Here is a 26923-nt window from a genome sequence, read left to right as displayed (position 1 = left end):
TAAAACGCATGTGATCATTACAGCTGGGCTGCACGGGACAATGCACAATCTTTTGTCTACTAAACAGCACTTCTAAGAATTTGTGACTTGTGAAACTAAATGTTAGATTTTAAAATTTGGTGACAGATCTGTTACTGGCACTGAACCACAACTCCCAGAATGCAATGCTTGTAGAAGCTGCACGACAGCAAAAACGTTACATTACAAATGAGTAGAATAGTGACTGATGGTGGGCGGTTTTTGGGTCCTCAGTTTGAATCCAGGCCATGACACTATCTGCATTTACATGGGTTTCCTTTGGGCACTCTGGTTTCCTCTTACATTCCAAAGACATGCTGGTATGTTATCTTATAGGGGAGGAAAACCTAGACTGTGTGTACTATATGTCCACATCCCAGCAAATCATGTACAACTATGAACAGAGCATGTAGTCATGGACTTTATGTGGACATATAGAAGAGAAACTGCGTGTCATAAAAACGATTTCATTATGTAAAATCTGTTACACAACAATTAAAATTACTCTCCACATAGGGGTTCACAAGATGCGTTTCGGGAATCCTTCTTCAGTAGAATATGTGATTGAATCAGTACATGGGAACCCACTCAATTTTTAATAGAGTAATATCAGCCAGTAGGGTAGACTAGAATTCATAGCGTGCATGTTGCCAAAAATGGTGCAAATGAGTAAGCTAAGGTGAAGCCACTACTTCTCGGGTGGGAAATTCAGGTGCAATCAATAAACAGCCAATGGCCTTATACACATTATAATCTTAACTACTTGCCGACTGCCTACCACACTTTTACTGCGGCAGGTCAGGCACACTGGGGGGGTGCACAAGTGCCACCGGAGGCGCGATTGCGTGCTGATTGGACACAGAGGATGCCAATCAGCGGGTCCAGTGGACCCCAGAGAGGAAGAACGGCGATCTGTAAACAAGGCAGATTGCCGTTCTGACAGGAGAGAAGATCTCGTGTTCCTGCTATGCAGGAACACTGATCTCTGTCTTCATCCAGTCAGAGTAACCCCCACACAGTTAGCAAGCACCAGCTAGGCACACAGTTAACACTTTGATCTCCCCTGATATTAACCCCTTCCCTGCCAGTGTTATTAGTACAGTAACAGTGCATATTTTTACCACTGATCATTGTAATAATGTCACTGGTTCCCAAAAAAAAGTGTCAAAAGCGTCAGGTGTCTGATTTGTCTGTCTGCAATGTCACAGTTCCAAAAAAAAAAAAAAAAAAAAAACACGCTGACCGCCACAATTACTAGTGAAAAAAAATAAAAATAAAAAAAAAAAATGCCATAAAAATAACCCATAGTTTGTAGACACAATAACTTTTGCGCAAACCAATCAATATACGCTTATTGGGATTTTTTTTACAAAAAATATGTAGCAGAATACATATTGGCCTAAATTGATTGATTGAAGAAATTAGATTTTTAAATTTTTTTTTTTTATTGGATGTGTTTTATAGCAGAACGTAAAAAAAAAATTTTTTTTCAAAATTGTCGCTCTTTTTTTGTTTTTAATGCAAAAAATAAAAACTGCAGAGGTGATCAAATACCACCAAAAGAAAGCTCTATTTGTGGAAAAAAAGGACATCCATTTTATTTGGGTACATTGTCGTATGACCGCACAGTTGGCAGTTAAAGTAACACAGTGCTGTATAGCAAAAAAAAAATGGCCTAGTCATTAAGGGGGTAAAACCTTCTGGGGCTGAAGTGGTTAAAAGAGGACAGACTTCCCAATGGGGAACCATTCAGACCCAATGTGAGTAAGCCAACCTGCTGGACTGATGTGAACTGAGTTTGTTTCTAAGATACTTATCAAGAGCCCCTTCTTTGGAATATATGTGCCTTGACTACCATGCTGTCTTTATGATGAATTACTTACCTTGGGTCTGGATGGTTCCCCATTGGGAAGTCAGTCCTTCTATTTTAAGATTATGTGTACAGGACCACAGTGCCCACAGCCACAATCAGTGCAGGCTTGTTTTAAAGCTCATTTATTGCTAGTAAAGAATATGTAAATGTCCAGACCACAGGCTCATTTTAAGAATAAAGCAAATATAAGGACTAGCAGCCCTGCCAACTACAAGAGGCATGTGTATACTTACTTGAATCCTGATATGCTTTGGGTAGGACTCCAGATATGTGCAGTAATCCAGTGTGAAGCTTTTCCTGTGCAGAAGCTTCCTGCAATAAAGACTGATCACTGCTGCTCTCTCCTTGTACAGGGAGACTGGTCTCGTCTCCGCCCCCTATTGTAGTTTTCTGCAGGCAGCCTGTAGTGAGTGGAGCCTGCTGGACCCCTCCCACAGCACTGCCCAGGCACTGTCTAGAGGAGTGATGAGATCACTGCTAAAGTGGATTAAAATTCTTTATGGCTACTCAGGAATACATTATTAAAAAAAAAAAAAAATATGTTGCCTGGAGTTCAGCTTTAATAATGACATGGCAATAGAAAAATACCACATTTTTCTAACCAATTTAGTTGGTGTGGTCTTCCTCCATAACATTTCAATGCAACACGAGTACAGTTGCAATTCCTGGCCATAAATTTTTATGAGGACTAATGGCTTGCTTCTTCAAAGATAATATATCTTTTCAAACGACTTAATGTTGCATTACCTTCATTCAACCAAAACTGAGTATTTTTTCTGGTTTGTACACTTAAGGGCTCCCCTTTATGCAAAAGAGAACACTGATGCAGACTCAAAGTAGTGAAGATTTCAATTTTAAAAAAAAATGAAAAGTTAAGAGCACACGGGACTAATCTCCAAGCAAATTTTTTGTTGGTGTTTTTAATGCAAGGCTTTATGTATTTAAAGGACAACTGCAGACAAATGGGTAAATAAACTATTGAAAGGCATTTATGTGAACTGGTTCACCTGCCAAATATTTTGTCATTCTGCTCGGTTTTGTAAAGCAAGTACTTTTGCCAGACAGAACGGCCTGGTCATTGACCTCTCTGCACACCACATGAGTATTAGGGCCCCTTCACACTGTTTTGTAGCAAAAGAGCGGTAAAAACGTATTGCTGTATTTCATATGCGTTTCCTGTGCTTTTCTGGTGCATTTTTGGGTTGCCTGCACCTGTGAAAAATTACATGTGACTCAAGAACGCACCAAAAACGCAAAACCCAGTGCGTTTTACCACAATTTCTATTCATTTCAATGGGAAGCTGCGTTTTTTGTGCAGTTTTCAACACTGATGCAGCATGCAGGACTTTTAAAAATGCACCGTGCTCACAGCACAGTGGTGTGAAAAGTCCCATAGGATTTAAAGCGGGGTTCCACCCAAATTTTGAACATTATCTCTATGCATTCTCTTCCTTGCCTAGATGCTGACATGCTGTGTAAAAAAATTTAAATCGCCGTAATTACCTTTTTTTTTTTCTAATCTTCTTAGCACTTCCTGGTTTTCCTCCCATGGGAGTAGGCATGTTTCTAGCCTCTCCCAGACCTCCCACAGTCCCCTGGGAGCTAGTCTCAGGCTTCCTAGCATGCATTGTGCAACAGTGTCATCACAACATCTCGGTGAATGCTGGGAGCACAGCATTCACCGCATCCAGGAAATACATGCTTGTGGGTTTCAAATGCCCACAATGAAGATGGAAACCGCCTTCAGTGAATTTTCTAAGTTATTCTTTACAACGAAATCGGATACAGGCGGACTTATTACACAGAACATGTGAGTAGATAATCATGAGAAGAAAAGTTTGTGAATGAACTCCAAAAAAAAAAAAATGATAGATAGGTGGACCCCCGCTTTAAACTGCAAACTTTTTTCGTGCGTTTTTCCTGCAGAGTAAAAATGCAGGAAAAAGTATCAGTGTGAAAAGGGCCTTAAAGGGAAACAGTGGGGGCTAATCTAGGTATGCATACCTTCAGCTGCCTCCCAAACTTTTTGTCATGGCTGGATCTCATACGATTCTAAAGCCTAGTACACACAGGCTAAATGTCAGGAGTCAGTCGGTTCAATAAAAACTGGCCGACATTCAGCCCGTATGTATGGTAGCCGGTCCGACAGAAGCCGTAGACAGAAGACAAAAGATTGGCCGGCTTCTGTCAGACGAGCATGCTGGAAAACCAGCAGATGACCAGATCAGCGCTCTCAGCCAATGGCTGAGAGCGCTGACTGGAGTGTTCTGGCGAGGGGGCCGTCCCCCTGACAGAGTACAAAAGAGCAGCAGGGAAGATCGCTGTTATTAGTACAGGGGCTCCAACTGGAGCTGTCAGGTTTTTTTCGTTCAACCCGCTGGGTTGAATAAAAAGAAAAAAAGAGTGGTGTGTACCAGGCTTTAGAGGCAAAGCTTTGGCACCTCTTGATGCCTGCCTTTTCCTGCCTCCTACAACCTTCCTACTGGTCGCTGAGTGTGTCCATCACAGCAAAGAGCTGTTAGGAAATATGGGGGATGGGGGGGGGGGGGGGGATTAGCAGACAAAGCTCCAACACTACCCTGAATTTCTGGGACCTTACCTGTCAGAAAACCCCAGCATTCTGTCATCAGGAAGGTTTCCATGGAAGGATATGCATCTCTTGATGACCACACTTTATACCTACAACAGGTTTCACCTTTCACCTGAGTCTCTTTAAGCCTGGGGTGTCCAACCTTTTAATCTTCCTTGGCCACTTTGGAAGAAGAGTAGTCATCTTGGGCCACACATAAAATACACTAACAATAAACATAGCTGCTGAGCAATAAAAGTTGGGGAGATCACAAATTATGGATCACTGATATAGATAATGAACCTATCTTTTTGGGGCTGTTTCCTTTTGCGATTTAAAAAAAAAAAAAAAAAATAGTAGACTAGGACATTGGATTTCAACTCCATGTGCGGTGTAGGACAGTAGAGTGGAGGTTGTGGGCAGAAAGCTTTGGGGGAGACGCAACTAAAATCTGGGAGGGGCACAGCCTTCCCCTAGATATAGCCATGTGGCATGTACTTGCCTGCCGCTATCGGGAGTCCCGCTCCTCACTGCTGCCACTGCTATTAGAAACCCAGCTGCCCCGGCATTCCTCCAGAGGTGCCTGTACCTAGATTCTCATTGTCAGCCACCGCGGCTGCTATGCTTGCATGGCATCCCCCCATACGTACGTACAGGTGCCTAGCTTGTGCCTGTTGACCGTAATGTCTTCTATGCTTGTACGGCATCCCTACAGACATGCCTGGGCCACAGGTTGGAAACAACTGCTTTAAGCAATACAACCTAGCCCAAGAACCAGCACAGCCTGCGACTGGACAAATGATCAGCAACAGACTGAAAAAGTCTTCCCTCTGCTCTCCCTGCCTGTAAACATTCACAGACTGCAATGCATACAACAAACCACTAATTGGCTCAGAGTTCTGACCTCCCCTCCACTGACTTGAGCACAGCTGTACAGGAGATTACAGAAAGCTAATATCAAGACACATTTAGGCACTCATACTAACAATATGTAAAAACATGTTTATTTTTTACAGTATTTTATTTTTTAATTTTTTTTTAATGACTGCATAACCGGGTGGACCTTTTTGTCTTATATTCGTCTAAAGTTCTGCTTTAAAAAACAAAACATAAAATTAACACTAAAACTTTTTCTTTATGGTTTATGTAGTCCAGCAACGGTCTTGCCATCATAGCTTACAATTAAAACATCCTAAAATATACAGCATATAAGCCTGCACAAAGAGATTCAGTTCAAAAAGAAAAAATTACACTAGCCCAAAGCCTTGATAAAATATGAGAAAAGGCACGCCTCAGCACACATAAAGGAACCCTTTAAAATCTCAAATTATATTGCGGTATAAAATGCACTGAAGTCGGGCAATAAAATAATGATATCAATGAAACTGCCATTTGATCCCACAAAATTGTCTTTTTGACTAATTTCTTCCGTCTGCCTATAGGATTTCATTGATTTTACTGTTCCTCACCATTAATTCCCTTTCATCGCATTTTTATCGCCGCCAGCTCCGGCTGTCTGTTGCTAAGGTTAGTTCATACCTCAAGATAAAAGCCGCAGATAAATCCACAGGGCTGGCTGATTCCTTGTTCTTGGGGACAAGACCGGGATGAACAGGTTTGTAAAGTTACTAGGGTGGTCCAAATATAATGGGGAGCAAAAAGTAACGACCATCAAATTGTAAACAAAGACCTTTGGCAAAACAGCAGGGGACAGGCTTCTTTGAACCGATGCAGCACAAAGCCTGAAACTATCAGCTTAATTCTTCAAGCTAGCAGCAAAATATAAAAATTCCGATGTTTAGCACCCAAGCCAAATTTCCAGAGCACTTAAAGTGACACTTAGGCCTTTTTTTCCCTCCCCTGGATGCCTATGCTCCAGGGGAGGAAAAAGCAGCGTCAAACATGCCTAAAGACACGATTTGCAAATGCATTTAGGTGCTCATTCATTCCAATGGCCAGAATATTTTTCTATGTTATTTTTTTATGTTTCTCTCCTAAACTAGCTGGCCCTGGGTTTTTTTTGCCTCTCAGTGCTGGTTCACATTAGTGCTCTCTGAGAAATCGCATGTGATTCGCAAAGCACTGCAGTGCAAATAACATGCAATGTCCATGCGATGTGATTTCAGCCATACCGATAGTATGGCTGAATTTGCATCGCATTGGGACCAAACTCGCACAGGACCCTTTTTTTGGTCCGCACCAGAATCTGATCGCATGGGTGTTCACACCCATACCATCCAATTCATGTCCAAACTGTCAGTTTGCAGTGCGATATGCAAAATGAAATGGGGGTGTCATTAACATTGTATTGACACTCCCAGCAGTTCGCATATGGCAGAGTGAACTGTCCACCAGTCCAGTGCGATGCGAGAATCCGCAGTGGATTCGCAGAGTTACCGCATTGCGCAAGTGTGAACCGGGACTAAATGCCTGTAAACAACTAAGTGTGCATGAACACTACAGTTAACCTTTGAGGCAGAGGAAAACCCAATGGCAAACACCCCTAAAGCGGCATTTAAAATGTCCTAAAATGTCCTAAATGTCCTAAATGCATCAAGCCTAAACAATGTCCCTATTTTTCAAAAAACTCTCCCTATTCTCCCACCTTGTAAAGTCCTCTGCAAGCTCTCAAACCTCTCATTTTCTACCCGCTTGGAAAAAACAGTGCACATTAGTTGGGGTCAGGTGAACTGCTCTATGCGCACTACACATTCCATAGTCCTTAGTCCATCTTAACAGCAAGGAAAAGATGGTGGCTATGTTCCTATTCACAGTGGAACCATGGAAAACAAACATAGCCACACTCTAACAGGAACTTAGGTCACATTGGCAAGAAGAAAACAATGAAATTTGGAGTTCTGGAGACAGCTTAGAGCAATAAAAAGTACTTTTTGTTGTTAAAGTGGTTGTTAACCCACTATACTATGATCATGCCATCCCCCCTGTTCTAAAACGCTATGTGTCCCTGTGCCTGTGCTATATAAAAAAAAATGCTGATTATATCTTATCTCACAGCGTCTCCCGGTGCTCACGTGACTCCCCAGCTCTTTCCTCTGCCCGGCTGACAGCTATAGCGGGTGGGGCTGAGCACTCCCACTGATGTCAGCTGGGGAGGAGGGGAGGAGAGAGAGCCGATGAGTCACGTGAGCGCCGAGAGACGCTCTAAGGTAAGGTGTAATCAGCATTTTTTATACAGCACAGGCACAGGGACACATAGCGTTATATAACAGAGGGGGTGGCATGATCATAGTATAGATATGAGAGCAGCAGGAGGGGAGGGTAGTGGAGTGGATGGAGCTGACAGATAGGGAGGGGAGGGGAGGAGGAGGACATAAGAGAGAAGAGAGTAGGGCTGCGGATGAAAGAGGCACATAAACTGACCATTGTGTCAGGGCTCAGCAGCCATGATAAACCATGGTCAGTTTACAGAGGGGAGGGCCAAGCCAGGCGGGATGAGCCAGGAATTTCAGGTGATACAGGGGGCCAGATTAAACAGCACAAGCGCTGTGCTGTATAACATGCTTTAAGGGAACAGAATCCATTTTTTTTTTTTTTAGGGTAACAAACGCTTTTAAAGGACACATACCAGAGTTTATTGTCACTTTAAGTCTCAGTTCACACTGATGAAGTGCGAATTCATGCGATTTCACAGTGCGATTTGTGTTTTGACAGGTGTGAATTGAATGTGATTTCCGGGCCTTATAATCATTGTGGAGGAGATTTACTAAAACTGTAGCTCACAGAATCTGGTGCAACTGTGAATAGTAACCAATCAGCCGCTGCTGATCTATTCGATTCTGCCTGCAAAAAACAGATGGATGGTAGAGGAGCATGGGACTGTGTCAGCTCAGTACAGCGGAGCAGACAGGACCTGTCATCCACCTGCTCAAGAAAGCAATCCCCTGCTGAGAAAGTGGCCTAAAACCTAGAAGCTGATTGGTTACTATGTACAGCTGCACCAGATTCTGTGTGCACCAGTTTTAGTAAAACTCCCCCTCAGATGTTTGGTACCCAAGCAAAAATTCTTGATCACTTGATAGTCAAAAGATCTATATAATAAAAGAACACACCAAATAATGGGGTAATCAAATACAGTATCTCACAAAAGTGAGTACAACCCCTCACAATAATTTTATTAAATCTTTTTATGTGACAACACTGAAGAAATTACACTTTTACTACAATGTAAAGTAATGAGTGTACAGCTTGTATAACAGTGTAAATTTGCTGTCCCCTCAAAATAACTCAACACACAGCCATTAATGTCTAAACCGCTGGCAACAAAAGTGAGTACCCCCCTAAGGGAAAATGTCCAAATTGTGCCCAAAGTGTCAAAAAATTTTGTGTGGCCACCATTATTTTCCAGCACTGCCTTAACCCTCTTGGGCATGGAGTTCACCAGAGCTTCACAGGTTGCCACTGAAGTCCTCTTCCACTCCTCCACGACAACATCATGGAGCTGGTGGATGTTATAAACCTTGCACTCCTCCACCTTCCATATGAGGATGCCCCACAGATCCTCAATAGGGTTTAGGTCTGGAGACATGCTTGGCCAGTCCATCACCTTTACCCTCAGCTTCTTTAGCAAGGCAGTGGTCATCATGGAGGTGTGTTTGGGGTCATTATCATGTTGGAATACTGCCCTGCAACCCAGTCTCCGAAGGGAGGGGATCATGCTCTGCTTCAGTATGTCACAGCACATGTTGGCATTCATGGTTCCCTCAAGCCTAGGCAATCTTTATGTGGAGCAACAATGCTTTTTTTCAGATCCTCAGAAAGTTATTTTAAAGTTCTTTGCCATGAGGTGCCATGTTGAACTTCCAGTGGCCAGTATGAGAGAGTGAGAGCGAGAACACCAAATTTAACACACCTGCACCCCATTCACACATGAGATCTTGTAACACTAATGAGTCACATGACACTGGGGAGGGAAAATGGCTAATTGGACCCAATTTGGACATTTTCACTTGTGGTGTGTACTCACTTTTGTTGCCAGCGGTTTAGACAATATTGGCTGTGTGGAAGTATAACTTTCTAGCGCCACACTTTATACTTCCACTTTAACCACAATCAGTCATATTGTTGTGTTGGCCGCTCACCCTTTAAGATTGGCGCAGTATTTCACCTACTTACAATATTGGCTGTGTGTTGAGTTATTTTGAGGAGACAGCAAATTTACACTGTTATGCAAGCTGTACACTCACTATTATACATTGTAGCAAAGTGTCATTTCTTCAGTGTTGTCACATGAAAAAATATAAATAAAATATTTACAAAAATGTGAGGGGTGTACTCACTTGTGTGAGATACTGTATGTATCCTTCCAGTCTGGGAGAACTACACTTTAGAAATACCAATTAACACTGGTGAAAACTGACTAGTACAATTTTGCAGTTGGTGAGCACGGTGACTAAAGCCTAGTACACACTGGCCGAATCTCAGGAAACGGGGGGGGGGGGGGGGGGTTGCGCGACCGATTTTCTTATAGTGTGTAACCCCCTTTACATCTACCAAATCTATGTAATACAAAGACCTACCTAAATTAGCCAATCAATCTGTATTCAATCAGACATGTTCTTGCAGTCCATACTTTTGGTGGATCTAAAAGGAGATTGCGCAGTCATTGTAATATGTGTGGTGAGCTTTAGGGATAAGTAATCAAACCTGAGCACCAGAAAAATGAATCACATAACTTTGTGTACCTCTCTCAAGTAGGTAAGTTATGACACCTATGTAACCTTCTCTGCCCGCTGTCCATAGCCATTATGTGAGGATTTTCATCTCACCTGGACTGTCTCACATTATGCAGAAAGCAGCATGAATAGTGAGATTTGGTTGCATGGCTATAAAAAGTCATGGAAGCACAGACATCATCTCTGGCACGGAGTTCCCAAGATATACGAGAAGCCAGCGGGTGGACTTAGCATATAAACAACAAGCTCAGTCATTATATGACACTAGGTCTCCTTGGCCTGCTAAAAAACACATGTACTGCACCTATACACAAGTGACATTAGCTACAAAGGAGGAAAAAGACAATTTATTCTGATAAACTTAGCAGAACCCATTATACAGTTTGCCTTTCACATTATTATAACGCTTTTGATTGGTTAATCAGCCCATCCATTCCAAGCATCCAACACTGTATAGCTCTGCACTGACTATCTGGTCTCGGAAAGGACAATGTCAAGCTGTCTACTGACATCACCAAGGTCATAAGGGCCTGTATATCTCTATGTCTCTGCCTTTGGGGGGGCGGGGGTGAAATCAATGGCAAAAATGATCCAAAACAGCCAAATTTAAATATTCCCAGATATTAGTTAGCCGATGGAAGGTCTGCTGGCATCCAAACAGAATACTGCCTAATCATTCAATGCCTAGACACCTTACCCAACCAGTCATCTTAACTAATGAATAAACATCTGCAGCCGCTGTTCCATCAAAAGCACCAAAAATGTAGCCAATACCACAAAGCTAGCCACACATAATAATAAGATTTTGATTGGTTGATTCAACAGAATGTATCAACAAGCATGTAATAAGCAACCAATCATATTCCACTCTAGTTAAATGTAATAGTATTGAAGGATGCTTTGTGAAATTAGGTGAACTGAAAAGCCTGCATCGTACGGTAGAAGACTAGATCTATTTATATATTTTAATAATACATTTTTTAACACAACAATCAATAAAAGAAAAAGCTAATAAAAAAATCTTTCACAAAACTGGACCACATCATAAAGTCACATGAGATGGCTAACACCTCGGCACAAAGCGAACTTCCATTTAGACAACTAACGAATACATGGAGCGTAGCCATGCTCTGAGAAGAAACATACTGCAAAACTATTACGTAAACCGTAAGTAAATAAATAAATCCCCCTTGGTTTGGCTGTGGAGATATTTGTTTGTCTGGAGGAAAGTGATAATTGGAGCCAAGAAAGATTGTTTTCCTTGTTAGATGAGAACACATTTCCTGTAAGACCCCCAAAAATCACAACATCTGTCATGCAATCAACACCCACATGCACGCAGGGCGACTTGAACTGTGTCAAAACCTCTCTGACCACACAAGCTCTTGTCAAATGAAGCATAACGTGGGGTAAAAATGGAGTGTGAGCGATGATCTTACCACTGGAGACGAAATTCGACACCCAGGGCAATCACAGATTGGAGGATGTACCTGTAAGATTCCTTTTGACATAAGAGTCTTCAGACTTTTCCCTGGAAGCAGCACATGAAAGAGAGACAGAGAAAGGTGATGAGTTTCAGGCTAAGCAAACACAGGCGCAAATCGCACAACGTGACGCCTTCCTAAATCTAGTGTGTGGAGTGGATGTCAAGGAACGGATCTGCAGGTGATCAGCACCTTGTGTCCACACACTCCTCCCAGTACTATACAGAACCAGATCAGAACACTCCTCCCAGTACTATACAGAACCAGATCAGAACACACACTTCTCCCAGTACTATACAGAACCAGATCAGAACACTCCTCCCAGTACTATACAGAACCAGATCAGAACACACTCTCCTCCCAGTACTATACAGAACCAGATCAGAACACACACTTCTCCCAGTACTATACAGAACCAGATCAGAACACTCCTCCCAGTACTATACAGAACCAGATCAGAACACACTCTCCTCCCAGTACTATACAGAACCAGATCAGAACACACTCTCCTCCCAGTACTATACAGAACCAGATCAGAACACACTCTCCTCCCAGTACTATACAGAACCAGATCAGAACACACACTTCTCCCAGTACTATACAGAACCAGATCAGAACACACACTTCTCCCAGTACTATACAGAACCAGATCAGAACACACTCTCCTCCCAGTACTATACAGAACCAGATCAGAACACTCCTCCCAGTACTATACAGAACCAGATCAGAACACACTCTCCTCCCAGTACTATACAGAACCAGATCAGAACACACTCTCCTCCCACTACTATACAGAACCAGATCAGAACACTCCTCCCAGTACTATACAGAACCAGATCAGAACACACACTCTCCTCCCAGTACTATACAGAACCAGATCAGAACACACTCTCCTCCCAGTACTATACAGAACCAGATCAGAACACACACTTCTCCCAGTACTATACAGAACCAGATCAGAACACACACTTCTCCCAGTACTATACAGAACCAGATCAGAACACACACTTCTCCCAGTACTATACAGAACCAGATCAGAACACTCCTCCCAGTACTATACAGAACCAGATCAGAACACACACTTCTCCCAGTACTATACAGAACCAGATCAGAACACACACTTCTCCCAGTACTATACAGAACCAGATCAGAACACACACTCTCCTCCCAGTACTATACAGAACCAGATCAGAACACACACTCTCCTCCCAGTACTATACAGAACCAGATCAGAACACACACTCTCCTCCCAGTACTATACAGAACCAGATCAGAACACACACTCTCCTCCCAGTACTATACAGAACCAGATCAGAACACACTCTCCTCCCAGTACTATACAGAACCAGATCAGAACACACTCTCCTCCCAGTACTATACAGAACCAGATCAGAACACACTCTCCTCCCAGTACTATACAGAACCAGATCAGAACACACACTTCTCCCAGTACTATATAGAACCAGATCAGAACACATATTTCTCCCAGTACTATACAGAACCAGATCAGAACACACACTTCTCCCAGTACTATACAGAACCAGATCAGAACACATATTTCTCCCAATACTATATAGAACCAGATGAGAACACACACTCCTCCCAGTACTATACAGAACCAGATGAGAACACACACTTCTCTCCAGACCTGCACTGGTCACAGTCCAGCCAACTAAATACATTTTAGGAAACTCAGACAATGTTGCAAATGTACAAAGTCAGAGAAGAAGTTGATGGCTGGAATGTGATGGTGAGGAGAGGACAACCCTCACTCCTCCTCACTTTCCACCAATCCTATATATAGACTGGGGCCCTGAGTCTGCACAGATACTCCTCACCTAGGGGCCCCAATGTCACCGACTGCCAGAGCACACTGGGAGCATCCAGACAAATAAACAACTTGTAGTCCCCCCCCTCCTCCAGCCCTCCGGGTGGGCTTAATGAGCTCTCATTAGCGATGATCTGTCAGATGACCCCCCCCCCTCCTGTCGGTGCTTGTCTCCCCCCCCCCCCACAGGAAGGATCGGATATCACACCGGCAATCTCATCTGTCCGGGATCAGCCTTCCCTCTACACCCGATACCCGGCCCCGCCGATGTACTCACTACTCGGCCCCGCCGGTATACCGAATACTGAGCCCCGCCGGCCGGTCTACCTGGCCCGCACACACTCGCTCTCACCATGCCCGGCTCTCCGCCTCTCCCCGTCAGACCACACACATCCATCATCCCGATGTGAGCAGCGAATGGTCTGTGTGCCCCGAGCAGGGAGGAGGGGGGGGGGGGGAGCCCTCCCCATTTACCTCTATAACCCCGACAGCCTCAGTGCCAAATCCCCATCCGGAGAGCCGGGGTCACCGGGGAGGAGAGGGGGGGAGGGGAGGAGGAGGAGGGGAGGGAGGATGGTGTCACTGAACAGCTCCAGCCCTGGGAGATTCCTGGAACCACGTTTGGTTGGATCCCCCCCCCCCCCCCAACTAAATTGCCACGAAGAGAAAAGAGATCGGGGCATAGAGTGACAGCAGAGACCCCCCTACCATCCCCCCCACCATATGGAGTCCCATTCACCCTCATCAATAGGAACTGTCACTGTGTGTGATAAGACAAAGACTTCCAACTTATTACAGGGGGGGGCTGTATACAATCCATCAATATCACCGACATCAATTCAGGAGGACACTGGGGTCATTATATCATCAGTCTGCGGTCACTAATAATAATGGGGTGACTGATAACACTGGGGTCACTAATAATAATGGGGTGACTGATAACACTGGGGTCACTAATAATAATGGGGTGACTGATAACACTGGGGTCACTAATAATAATGGGGTGACTGATAACACTGGGGTCACTGCAATACTGGGTTCAATGATAATACTGGGATCAATAAATGATCAGTCTGCGGTCGCTAAAAATAATGGGGTGACTAATGATAATAAAGGGGGCCCTGATAACACTGATAATAATGAGATCAATAAATAATTCTGGGGCCACTATTAATAACGGGAGTCATTAATAATACTGGGATCAATAAATAATCATTCTGTGGTCCCCTCTGTGCCCCCTCCTCCCCGGGATGCCCCCCATTCGCCCTCTTCTTCCCAGGATGCCACCTGTGCCCTCTCCTCCCTGGGATGCCCCCTGTGCTCTGCCCTCCTCCTGTGCCCTTTCCTCCCCGGGATGCCCCCTGTGCCCTCTCCACCCCAGCATGACCCCCTGTGCCCTCTCCTCCCCCGGATGCCCCCCTGTGCCCGGGATGCCCTCTTCTCCCCGGGATGCCCCCCTGTGCCTTCTCCTCCCCTGGATGCTCCCTTGTGCCCGGGATGCCCTCTTCTCCCCGGGATATGCCCCCCTGTGCCCTCTTCTCCCCGGGATATGCCCCCCTGTGCCCGTGCTGCCCTCTTCTCCCCGGGATATGCCCCCCTGTGCCCTCTTCTCCCCGGGATATGCCCCCCTGTGCCCTCTTCTCCCCGGGATATGCCCCCCCTGGGGTCGGTACCTTTGTGTCGGATGCTCCTCTTCCAGTCCTTGGCCGTCTCCCGGCCGCTGACGAACTGGAACTCGTTGGGGGTGAGCCACTCTCCCCGGTAGCGGATGGAGGGCCCCTTGCTGCCCTGGCACAACTTCTGGATGTAGAGCAGAGCCTTGTTCTCCCCGCACTCCACCTCGATGCACGGCTCGCCCTGGTCGAAGAGCGGCTGGAAGTCCGGGACGGAGGAGAACCTCTCCAGCATCAGGTCGTCGGGCAGAGGCGGGTGGTGGGGCTCGTGCAGTCCCAGGTAGGCACGGTGAGCGTGGTGGGCGAAGAGGTGTTCATAAGCCGGCGGGTGAGGGGTGACCACGGGGATGGCAGCGGCGGCCAGGTACCCGGGCAGAGAGTCCATGGGCTGGTTGAAAGCGGCCAGGGCGAGCTCCTCGCGGTCCGGTCTCTCCTTCTTGATGGCCGGCATGGTGCCCCGGCGGTGTCGGCGGGTTGGTGTCGGCGGAGGGTGTCCGGAGGGTGTCCGGATCTCACAGCTGCTGCGCTCCTTGTGCCGAGGATGAGTCTCCCAGCCCGACTGAGACATGACATGCCGGAGAGGGCTGAGCCACCGGAGACATCCTGCCGCTTCACAGAATGCTTATTGATCCCCTATCGACCTCCCCCAGTGCGGGGCGCCCTGTGCCCCCCGCTCACCTCCGGTGCCCGGCTCCCTCCTGCCCCCTGTCTGACCCCTCGTCCAGGCGGGCAGCTCAGCCAACTTTTGCGGGCACTCTGCGCTGATCTGCAGCCATCCACCTGCCGGCCGGCCGGGCTCTCCGGTACTGAGGGTGATGATGATGAGGAGGAGGAGGAGGAAGAGGAGCGGTGGGTGTCCTGCCGGTGTGCGGGGGATCCCTCTACATGTCACACGCCGGAGTTCACACACTCTCTGACCAAACAAGATTTGCCTTCGCCGCCGCTTCTCCAACTTGGCCCATTTAAACAGCACAGGCGGCAGCGGGAGGGGGCGTCGGCGAGGCGAGGGGGGTGTGCGACGGACGACAAGCCGCCACCACGCCGCACACTGAGCTCAGCCCGGGGACCACAACACACCTGAGGAGGAGGAGAGGGGGCATCTACTGACTGGGCACACCTGAGGAGGAGGAGAGGGGGCATCTACTGACTGGGCACACCTGAGGAGGAGGAGAGGGGGCATCTACTGACTGGGCACACCTGAGGGGAAGGAGAGGGGGCATCTACTGACTGGGTACACCTGAGGGGGAGGAGAGGGGGCATCTACTGACTGGGCACACCTGAGGAGGAGGAGAGGGGGCATCTACTGACTGGGCACACCTGAGGGGGAGGAGAGGGGGCATCTACTGACTGGGTACACCTGAGGGGGAGGAGAGGGGGCATCTACTGACTGGGCACACCTGAGGAGGAGGAGAGGGGGCATCTACTGACTGGGCACACCTGAGGGGAAGGAGAGGGGACATCTACTGACTGGGCACACCTGAGGGGGAGGAGAGGGGGCATCTACTGACTGGGCACACCTGAGGGGGAGGAAAGGGGGCATCTACTGACTGGGCACACCTGAGGGGGAGGAGAGGGAGCATCTACTGACTGGGCACACCTGAGGGGGAGGAGAGGGGGCATCTACTGACTGGACACACCTGAGGAGGAGGAGAGGGGGCATCTACTGACTGGGCACACCTGAGGGGGAGGAGAGGGGGCATCTACTGACTGGGCACACCTGAGGAGGAGGAGAGGGGGCATCTACTGACTGGGCACACCTGAGGAGGAGGAGAGGGGGCATCTACTGACTGGGCACACCTGAGGAGGAGGAGAGGGGGCATCTACTGACTGGGCACACCTGAGGGGAAGGAGAGGGGGCATCTACTGACTGGGCACACCTGAGGAGGAGGAGAGGGGGCATCTACTGACTGGGCACACCTGAGGAGGAGGAGAGGGGGCATCTACTGACTGGGCACACCTGAGGGAAGGAGAGGGGGCATCTACTGACTGGGCACACCTGAGGGGAAGGAGAGGGGTCATCTACTGACTGGGCACACCTGAGGGGAAGGAGAGGGGTCATCTACTGACTGGGCACACCTGAGGGAAGGAGAGGGGGCATCTACTGACTGGGCACACCTGAGGAGGAGGAGAGGGGGCATCTACTGACTGGGCACACCTGAGGAGGAGGAGAGGGGGCATCTACTGACTGGGCACACCTGAGGGGGAGGAGAGGGGTCATCTACTGACTGGGCACACCTGAGGGGGAGGAGAGGGGGCATCTACTGACTGGGCACAGCCCAGGGACCACAACACACCTGAGGAGGAAGAGAGGGGGCATCTACTGACTGGGCACACCTGAGGGGGAGGAGAGGGGGCATCTACTGACTGGGCACACCTGAGGAGGAGGAGAGGGGGCATCTACTGACTGGGCACACCTGAGGAGGAGGAGAGGGGCCATCTACTGACTGGGCACACCTGAGGAGGAGGAGAGGGGGCATCTACTGACTGGGCACACCTGAGGAGGAGGAGAGGGGGCATCTACTGACTGGGCACACCTGAGGGGGAGGAGAGGGGTCATCTACTGACTGGGCACACCTGAGGGGGAGGAGAGGGGGCATCTACTGACTGGGCACACCTGAGGGGAAGGAGAGGGGGCATCTACTGACTGGGCACACCTGAGGGGGAGGAGAGGGGTCATCTACTGACTGGGCACAGCCCAGGGACCACAACACACCTGAGGAGGAAGAGAGGGGGCATCTACTGACTGGGCACACCTGAGGGGGAGGAGAGGGGGCATCTACTGACTGGGCACACCTGAGGGGAAGGAGAGGGGGCATCTACTGACTGGGCACACCTGAGAGGGAGGAGAGGGGGCATCTACTGACTGGGCACACCTGAGGGGAAGGAGAGGGGGCATCTACTGACTGGGCACACCTGAGGAGGAGGAGAGGGGGCATCTACTGACTGGGCACAGCCCGGGGACCGCAGCACACCTGAGGGGGAGGAGAGGGGTCATCTACTGACTGGGCACACCTGAGGAGGAGGAGAGGGGGCATCTACTGACTGGGCACAGCTTGGGGACCACAGCACACCTGAGGGGGAGGAGAGGGGGCATCTACTGTCTGGGCACAGCCTGGGGACCACAACACGCCTGAGGGGGAGGAGAGGGGGCATCTACTGACTGGGCACAGCCCGGGGACCACAACACACCTGAAGGGGAGGAGAGGGGGCATCTACTGAGTGGGCACACCTGAGGGGGAGGAGAGGAGGCATCTACTGACTGGGCACACCTGAGGGGGAGGAGAGGGGGCATCTACTGACTGGGCACAGCCCGGGGACCACAACACACCTGAGGAGGAGGAGAGGGGGCATCTACTGACTGGGCACACCTGAGAAGGAGGAGAGGGGGCATCTACTGACTGGGCACACCTGAGGAGGAGGAGAGGGAGCATCTACTGACTGGGCACAGCCCGGGGACCACAACACACCTGAGGAGGAGGAGAGGGAGCATCTACTGACTGGGCACACCTGAGGAGGAGTAGAGGGGGCATCTACTGACTGGGCACACCTGAGGGGGAGGAGAGGGGGCATCTACTGACTGGGCACAGCCCAGGGACCACAACACACCTGAGGGGGAGGAGAGGGGCATCTACTAACTGGGCACAGCCCAGGGACCACAGCACACCTAAGGGGGGGGGGGGCATCTACTGACTGGGCACAGCCCAGGGACCACAGAACACCTGATGGGGGGGAGAGGGGGGAAGGGGGCATCTACTGACTGGGCACAGCCCAGGGACCACAGCACACCTGAGGAGGAGGAGAAAGGGAATCTACTGACTGGGCACAGCCCGGGGACCACAGCACACCTGAGGAGGAGGAGAGAGGGCATCTACTGACTGGGTACAGCCCGGGGACCACAGCACACCTGAGGAGCGGGGAAGGGGGCATCTACTGACAGGACACAGCCCGGGGACCATAGCACATCTGAGGAGGAGGAGAGAGGGGGCATCTACTGACTGGGCACAGCCCGGGGACCATAGCACACCTGAAGAGGGGGAGAGGGGGCATCTACTGACTGAGCACAGCCCCAGGACCACAGCACACCTGAGGAGGAGAAGAAAGGGCATCTACTGACTGGGCACAGCCCGGGGACCACAGCACACCTGAGGAGGAGGAGAAAGGGCATCTACTGACTGGGCACAGCCCGGGGACCACAGCACACCTGAGGAGGAGGAGAGAGGGCATCTACTGACTGGGTACAGCCCGGGGACCACAGCACACCTGAGGAGGAAGAGAGAGGGCATCTACTGAATAGGCACAGCCCGGGGACCACAGCACACCTGAGGAGGAGGAGAAAGGGCATCTACTGACTGGGCACAGCCCGGGGACCACAGCACACCTGAGGAGGAGAAGAAAGGGCATCTACTGACTGGGCACAGCCCGGGGACCACAGCACACCTGAGGAGGAGGAGAAAGGGCATCTACTGACTGGGCACAGCCCGGGGACCACAGCACACCTGAGGAGGAGGAGAGAGGGCATCTACTGACTGGGTACAACCCGGGGACCACAGCACACCTGAGGAGGAAGAGAGAGGGCATCTACTGACTGGGCACAGCCCGGGGACCACAGCACACCTGAGGAGGAGGAAAAATGGCATCTACTGACAGGGCACAGCCTGGGGACCACAGCACACCTGAAGAGGGGGAGAGGGGGCATCTACTGACTGAGCACAGCCCCGGGACCACAGCACACCTGAGGAGGAGAAGAAAGGGCATCTACTGACTGGGCACAGCCCAGGGACCACAGCACATCTGAGGAGGGGAGAGGGGACACCTACTGACTGGGCACAGCCTGGGGACCACAGCACACCTGAGGGGGAGGAGAGGGGACATCTACTGACTGGGCGCAGCCAGAACACTGACAATGTGACAATTGTTCTCCCCCTCAGTATTATCCCCTCAGTATTATCCCCACACAATTCTCTTCAGGAACGGGCAGTGTGTACTTTGGGTGGTAAGTCTGCCGGGCCCCAACTTTCTGTCTACTCATAGGCCTCCTTCTTATGGAGATACAACATTCAACTGTGTGAGGGCCACATTTACCTGCATGGGCATGCTTAGGTATTCTGTGCATCTCTGGGCAGGCAGCCCCAATCACGTCTATTTGGACAGAGCAGCTGCTTCCAATTTGATATCAGCATGGGTGAGGTATACACTGTCTATGTTCAGTGCCGCGCACCCACAAGGATGTCAAATTGGGACCAGTGGCGGCTTCCCAATAGATATCAATAGGCTTGCCTGCATCGAAAACCTGAGCATCTCCATGCGGAAAAACACAGGCATATGCTGTAGTATGCCAATGAGAAAGAGGCATTACAGTTAGTGCTGTCACACCACAGGCATTCTCCGATCTTCTCACCCCAACGGCCCAGAGCCTAACACCAAAAACACACCACACATGTGCAACCACCCATCCAATGCCCACAGCTGGCACAGTGCAACACACAGCACATGTGCAACCACCCATCCAACATCCACAGCCAGCACAGTGAAACACACCACACACGTGAAACCACCCATCCAACGTCCATAGCCAGCACAGTGAAACACACCGCACACGTGCAACCACCCATCCAATATCCACAGCTGGCACAGTGAAACACACCACACACGTGAAAACACCCATCCAACGTCCACAGCCAGCACAGTGAAACACACCGCACACGTGCAACCACCCATCCAATATCCACAGCCGGCACAATGCAACACACCGCACACGTACAACCATCCATCCAACCACCTACAGCCAGCACAATGAAACACACCGCACACGTACAACCATCCATCCAACCACCTACAGCCAGCACAATGAAACACACCGTACACGTGCAACCACTCAGCCAACCAACTCATCCCCAGCTGCTCACAGCCAGCAAAAAGAAACACACCGCACATGTGCAATCACCCATCCAAACCCCTCACCCCCCACAGCCAGCACATTGAAACACACAGCACATGTGCAACCACCCACCCAACCCCCTCACCCCTAACTGCCCACAGCCAGTACAGTAAAACAGAACGCACATGTGCAATCATCCATCCAACCTCCTCACCCCAACTGCCCAGAGCCGGCACAGTGAAACACACCGCACATGTGCAGTCACCCATCCAACCCCCTTACCCCCAACTGCCCACAGCCGCCACAGTCAAACACACCGCACATGTCCAAACCACCAATCTAACCCCCTCATTTCCCAACTGCCCACAGCCAGCACAGTGAAACACACCGCGCATGTGCAACCACCCATCCAACCTCCCAACAGATCACAGCTGGCACAGTGAAACATACCGCACATGTGCAACCACCCATCCAACTCCCTCATCCCCAACTGCCCAGAGCCAGCACAGTGAAACACACCACACACGTGCAACCACTCATCCAACCCCCTCATCCCCAATTGCCCATAGCCGGCACAGTGAAACACACCGCCCATGTGCAATCACTCATCCAACTCCCTCACCCCCAACTGCCCACAGCCAGCACAGTGAAACACACCACACACGTGCAACCACTCATCCAACCCCCTCATCCCCAATTGCCCATAGCCAGCACAGTAAAACACACCACACATGTGCAACCACCCATCCAACCCCCTGAGCCCCAACTGCCCACAGCCAGCACAGTGAAACACACCGCATGTGCAACCACCCATCCAACCCCCCAACGGATCACAGCTGGCGCAGTGAAACACACCGCACATGTGCAACCACCCATCCAACTCCCTCACCCCAACTGCCCACAGCCAGCATAGTGAAACACACCACACACGTGCAACCACCCATACAACCCCCTCATCCCCAACTGCCCACAGCCAGCACAGTAAAACACACCACACATGTGCAACCACCCATCCAACCCCCTGAGCCCCAACTGCCCACAGCCAGCACAGTGAAACACACCGCATGTGCAACCACCCATCCAACCCCCCAACGGATCACAGCTGGCGCAGTGAAACACACCGCACATGTGCAACCACCCATCCAACTCCCTCACCCCAACTGCCCACAGCCAGCACAGTGAAACACACCACACACGTGCAACCACCCATCCAACCCCCTCATCCCCAACTGCCCACAGCCAGCACAGTGAAACACACAACACACGTGCAACCACCCATCCAACTCCCTCACCCCCAACTGCCCTCAGCCAGCACAGTGAAACACACTGCATGTGCAACCACCCATCCAACCCCCCAACGGATCACAGCTGGCACAGTGAAACACACCGCACATGTGCAATCACCCATCCAACTCCCTCACCCCCAACTGCCCACAGCCAGCACAGTGAAACACACAACACACGTGCAACCACCCATCCAACCTACTCATCCCCAACTGCCCACAGCCAGCACAGTAAAACACAACGCATTTGTGCAACCACCCATCCAACCCCCTCACCCCCAACTGCCCACAGCCGGCACAGTAAAACAATCTCTACACATGTGAAATCAACCTCACCCCCAACTGCCCACAGCCAGCACAGTGAAACACACTGCACATGTGCAACCACCCATCCAACCCCCCAACAGATCACAGCTGGCACAGTGAAACACACTGCACATGTGCAACCACCTATCCAACTCCCTCACCCCAACTGCCCACAGCCAGCACAGTGAAATACACCACACACGTGCAACCACCCATCCAACCCCCTCATCCCCAACTGCCCATAGCCGGCACAGTGAAACACACTGCCCATGTGCAATCACCCATCCAACTCCCTCACCCCCAACTGCCCACAGCCAGCACAGTGAAACACACCGCATGTGCAACCACCCATCCAACCCCCCAACGGATCACAGCTGGCACAGTGAAACACACTGCACATGTGCAACCACCCATCCAACCCCCCCATGGATCACAGCTGGCACAGTGAAACACACCGCACATGTGCAACCACCCATCCAACTCCCTCACCCCCAACTGCCCACAGCCAGCATAGTGAAACACACCACACACGTGCAACCACCCATACAACCCCCTCATCCCCAACTGCCCACAGCCAGCACAGTAAAACACACCACACATGTGCAACCACCCATCCAACCCCCTGAGCCCCAACTGCCCACAGCCAGCACAGTGAAACACACCGCATGTGCAACCACCCATCCAACCCCCCAACGGATCACAGCTGGCACAGTGAAACACACTGCACATGTGCAACCACCCATCCAACCCCCCCATGGATCACAGCTGGCACAGTGAAACACACCGCACATGTGCAACCACCCATCCAACTCCCTCACCCCCAACTGCCCACAGCCAGCATAGTGAAACACACCACACACGTGCAACCACCCATACAACCCCCTCATCCCCAACTGCCCACAGCCAGCACAGTAAAACACACCACACATGTGCAACCACCCATCCAACCCTCTGAGCCCCAACTGCCCACAGCCAGCACAGTGAAACACACCGCACATGTGCAACCACCCATCCAACTCCCTCACCTCAACTGCCCACAGCCAGCACAGTGAAACACACAACACACGTGCAACCACCCATCCATCTCCCTCACCCCCATCTGCCTCAGCCAGCACAGTGAAACACACTGCATGTGCAACCACCCATCCAACCGCCCAACGGATCACAGCTGGCACAGTGAAACACACGGCACATGTGCAACCACCCATCCAACCCCCCAACGGATCACAGCTGGCACAGTGAAACACACCGCACATGTGCACCCACCCATCCAACTCCCTCACCCCCAACTGCCCACAGCCAGCACAGTGAAACACACCACACACGTGCAACCACCCATCCAACCCCCTCATCCCCAACTGCCCACAGCCAGAACAGTAAAACACACCACACACGTGCAACCACCCATCCAACCCCCTCACTCCCAACTGCACACAGCCGGCACAGTAAAACAAACTCTACACATGTGAAACCACCCTCACCCCCAACTGCCCACAGCCAACACAGTGAAACACACTGCACATGTGCAACCACCCATCCAACCCCCCAATGGATCAAAGCTGGCACAGTGAAACACACCGCACATGTGCAACTACCCATCCAACTCCCTCACCCAAACTGCCCACTGCCAGCACAGTGAAACACACCACACACATGCAACCACCCATCCAACCCCCTCATCCCCAACTGCCCATAGCCGGCACAGTGAAACACACCGCCCATGTGCAATCACCCATCCAACTCCCTCACCCCCAACTGCCCACAGTCAGCACAGTGAAACACACTGCACATGTGCAATCACCCATCCAACCCCCAACTGCCCACAGCCATCACAGTAAAACACATCGCACATGTGAAACCACCCATCCTCTGCCCCCTTCACCCAAACTGCTTAAAGCAGACATGAAAAACACACCACACATGCATAAATGCCCACCCACCCCCAGCCGTCAGTAAGAAAGTGAATGGCCACACATGTGCAGTATATCTTCCAACTATGGGCAGCCAAAGCACAAGGGTAAAGGGGAGGGGGGGTGAGAATGGGTGCATACAGGGAAGTATGCCCATCTAGGTCATACTTTAGCAGCAGGGGAAGGGGGCAGTTTCACATTTTCACCCTGGGAGCAGGATGGCCGTGACCTGGCACTGATAGGCAGTGGCCGTGTCCCCTTCTATATAAAAAATATGATCATTTATTTAATTAAAAGTTATCTTGGGAGGTAATATTTTGACTGCAATCAACCTTAGTTTTACAGTTTGTAAAAGATAAGAGGATTGCTCAGAGCTGGATTAACTCTTCGTGGCAAGACTAGGCACAGATGACATGAAATCCTATACTGTACAAGGTGCAAGCCTTAATTTAAAAAAAAAAATTTGGGTTTCCATCCACATTAAGCTGACCATACGTGGCTCAGTTTTTTTTCATTCAGACAGCAGGTTGAACTAAACAAAACTGAACTGATTCCCCTATTCACACAAAAGAGGTGGATGTGGGAATCCTTTACTCTGTGTCATTGTGTTCTGACAGCAGAGGAGTCAGCTGGTCAGAATACACTGATCAACAATACAGCCTGTTGGCTGTAGTGCTGATCAAACGAAAGTTTTCTAGCTAGCGCGTTCGCGAGCAATCGATCAGCAGTTTGACTATTCTCAAAGAGAACCGGCCATAGACGGATCAAAATTCACCTGGTCCCTACTGAACTGAACAAATTTCAATCTATCTACGGCCAGCTTTAGATACACAAACATACTAAAGCCAAACTTCAGCTTACACAAGCAGTTACTGCAACAGTTTTTTGCTTTTGGGATAAAGGCTTTACATAAATAACTAAAAGCTGACAATTGTAAGCACCACTGTCAGTAGAAAATGGTTTGACTCAACACTCTCAGGCCTCAAAGAAGCTGCCCCTACAGGCATTTGAGCTTACTTTTCTCTGCCTGTTAACTCCTCTCCATGTTAGCCTGTGTCCATGAACACTATAGGCGTTTCAGGAGTTTACAGGCATAGAAGTTTACAGGCAGAAAAAAAAAACAAACAAACTGTTATAAGCAAAAACCATGACCATTTCCCCAGAGTAGTACAGCGTCACTATGGTAACACTGTATTGCTCTGGTCACAGTATGTAAAAATACCATAATAAAAGAAAAAGTAAATTGTAAAAAAAGAAAAAAAAGTGAAAAAATTTTTGTTTTTTTTACATACTGTCACCAGTCAGTGTCCCTGATCACCGCCACACCAGTCATATGTTGACACTGTACTGCACTGGCGACAGTATGTAAAAATTTTACAAAAAATATTGACAAAAATTACAACTCCAAAAAACTCACCATGCCTCTTACTAAATCCTACAAACTAAATAATATACAATGATTTGGGTTATTTTTACCAAAGAAATGTAGCCAAATACATTTTGGCCTAAATTTATGAAGAAAGATTATTTATTTGCAAACATTTTTAACAGAAATGAAAAAAAAAAATGTGTTTTTGTCAACATTTTCAGTCTTTTTTTCATTTATTTAGCAACATATTAAATAGAGGTATTAGCTAGTGCATTCCAATAGGCAACCAATATAAAAGAGCTAAGATTAAACCCGGGTGGCAAAACTTTAATGTAAAAAGACATATTAAAGAGAAAATAAAAGACCTTTAAAAAATATAAGGCAGAGGGGTCATTGTTGGCATTCCAATACAATAGTGAATGCAATAAGAAGGGTAAGAACACAATCAGGGCAGCTAAGATAGACCACAAGAGATACATAGTGGAGGAGAGTAAATAAAATCCCCAAAAATTCTTTAAATATATTAATAGTAAAAAACGAGGCCAGAAAATATTGGCCCCATAAAGGATAACGGAGTGAAGTTGGTTACAAATGACAAAGAAAAAAGTAACTGTACTAAATGCATTCTTCTCCACAGTTTTTACAAAGGAAAAGGAGGGGTATAATAATCAAGACTGTATCATTATTAACGCATCACAGAGTCTAATGAGAGGGGGACGCTTGTACATTTAATAACACCGGAGGCGGTCCTTTCGGTCATCGGTTTCCATTGGGGAAGTCACCGGGGCCGGATGGCCTTCCTATTGAATTTTATAAGGCTCATGGAGAGCTTTTAGCCCTTGTTCTGGCTTCTCTCTTCTCTGAAAGTTTGAGGGAAGGAGCCCTACCGGCATCAATGAGTCATGCTCATATAGTTTTAATTCATAAGCATCCAAAAGATCCTTCTGTTTGTGCTTCATATAGGCCTATTGCTCTTTTGAATGTAGACATCAATATTTCGACAAAGTTTATTTCTAGGCAACTACAACCTTTGATGTGC

General features: G+C 49.1%; 1 protein-coding gene across 9 annotated transcripts in view; it reads right to left on the bottom strand.

Annotated features, from left to right (window-relative positions):
• SAMD11 (sterile alpha motif domain containing 11) overlaps positions 1 to 16092 on the bottom strand; it is a 265271-nt gene extending 249179 nt beyond the window's left edge. For 2 of the 9 annotated variants that reach the window (XR_012236373.1, XM_073603041.1), the window contains exons 1-2: positions 15139 to 16092; positions 11593 to 11684 (exon numbers count right to left, since the gene is read on the bottom strand). Coding sequence is in view for 8 of the 9 variants with exons in the window: in XM_073603041.1 (XP_073459142.1) it covers positions 11593 to 11684; positions 15139 to 15706 (660 nt within the window). In the remaining variant the exon portion in view is untranslated. Of the gene's footprint in view, positions 1 to 11592; positions 11685 to 13817; positions 13912 to 13939; positions 14035 to 15138 lie in introns of those variants that run through there. The other 7 variants (XM_073603038.1, XM_073603039.1, XM_073603040.1 and 4 more) reach the window with 7 other exon arrangements.
• Between the last annotated feature and the right edge of the window lie 10831 nt (positions 16093 to 26923).

Source organism: Aquarana catesbeiana, linkage group LG10, assembly GCF_042186555.1.
Source record: "Aquarana catesbeiana isolate 2022-GZ linkage group LG10, ASM4218655v1, whole genome shotgun sequence".
Lineage (NCBI taxonomy): Eukaryota > Metazoa > Chordata > Amphibia > Anura > Ranidae > Aquarana > Aquarana catesbeiana.
The sequence above is the reverse complement of the archived record's forward strand: the minus strand, read 5'-3'. Positions and strand labels throughout refer to the sequence as shown.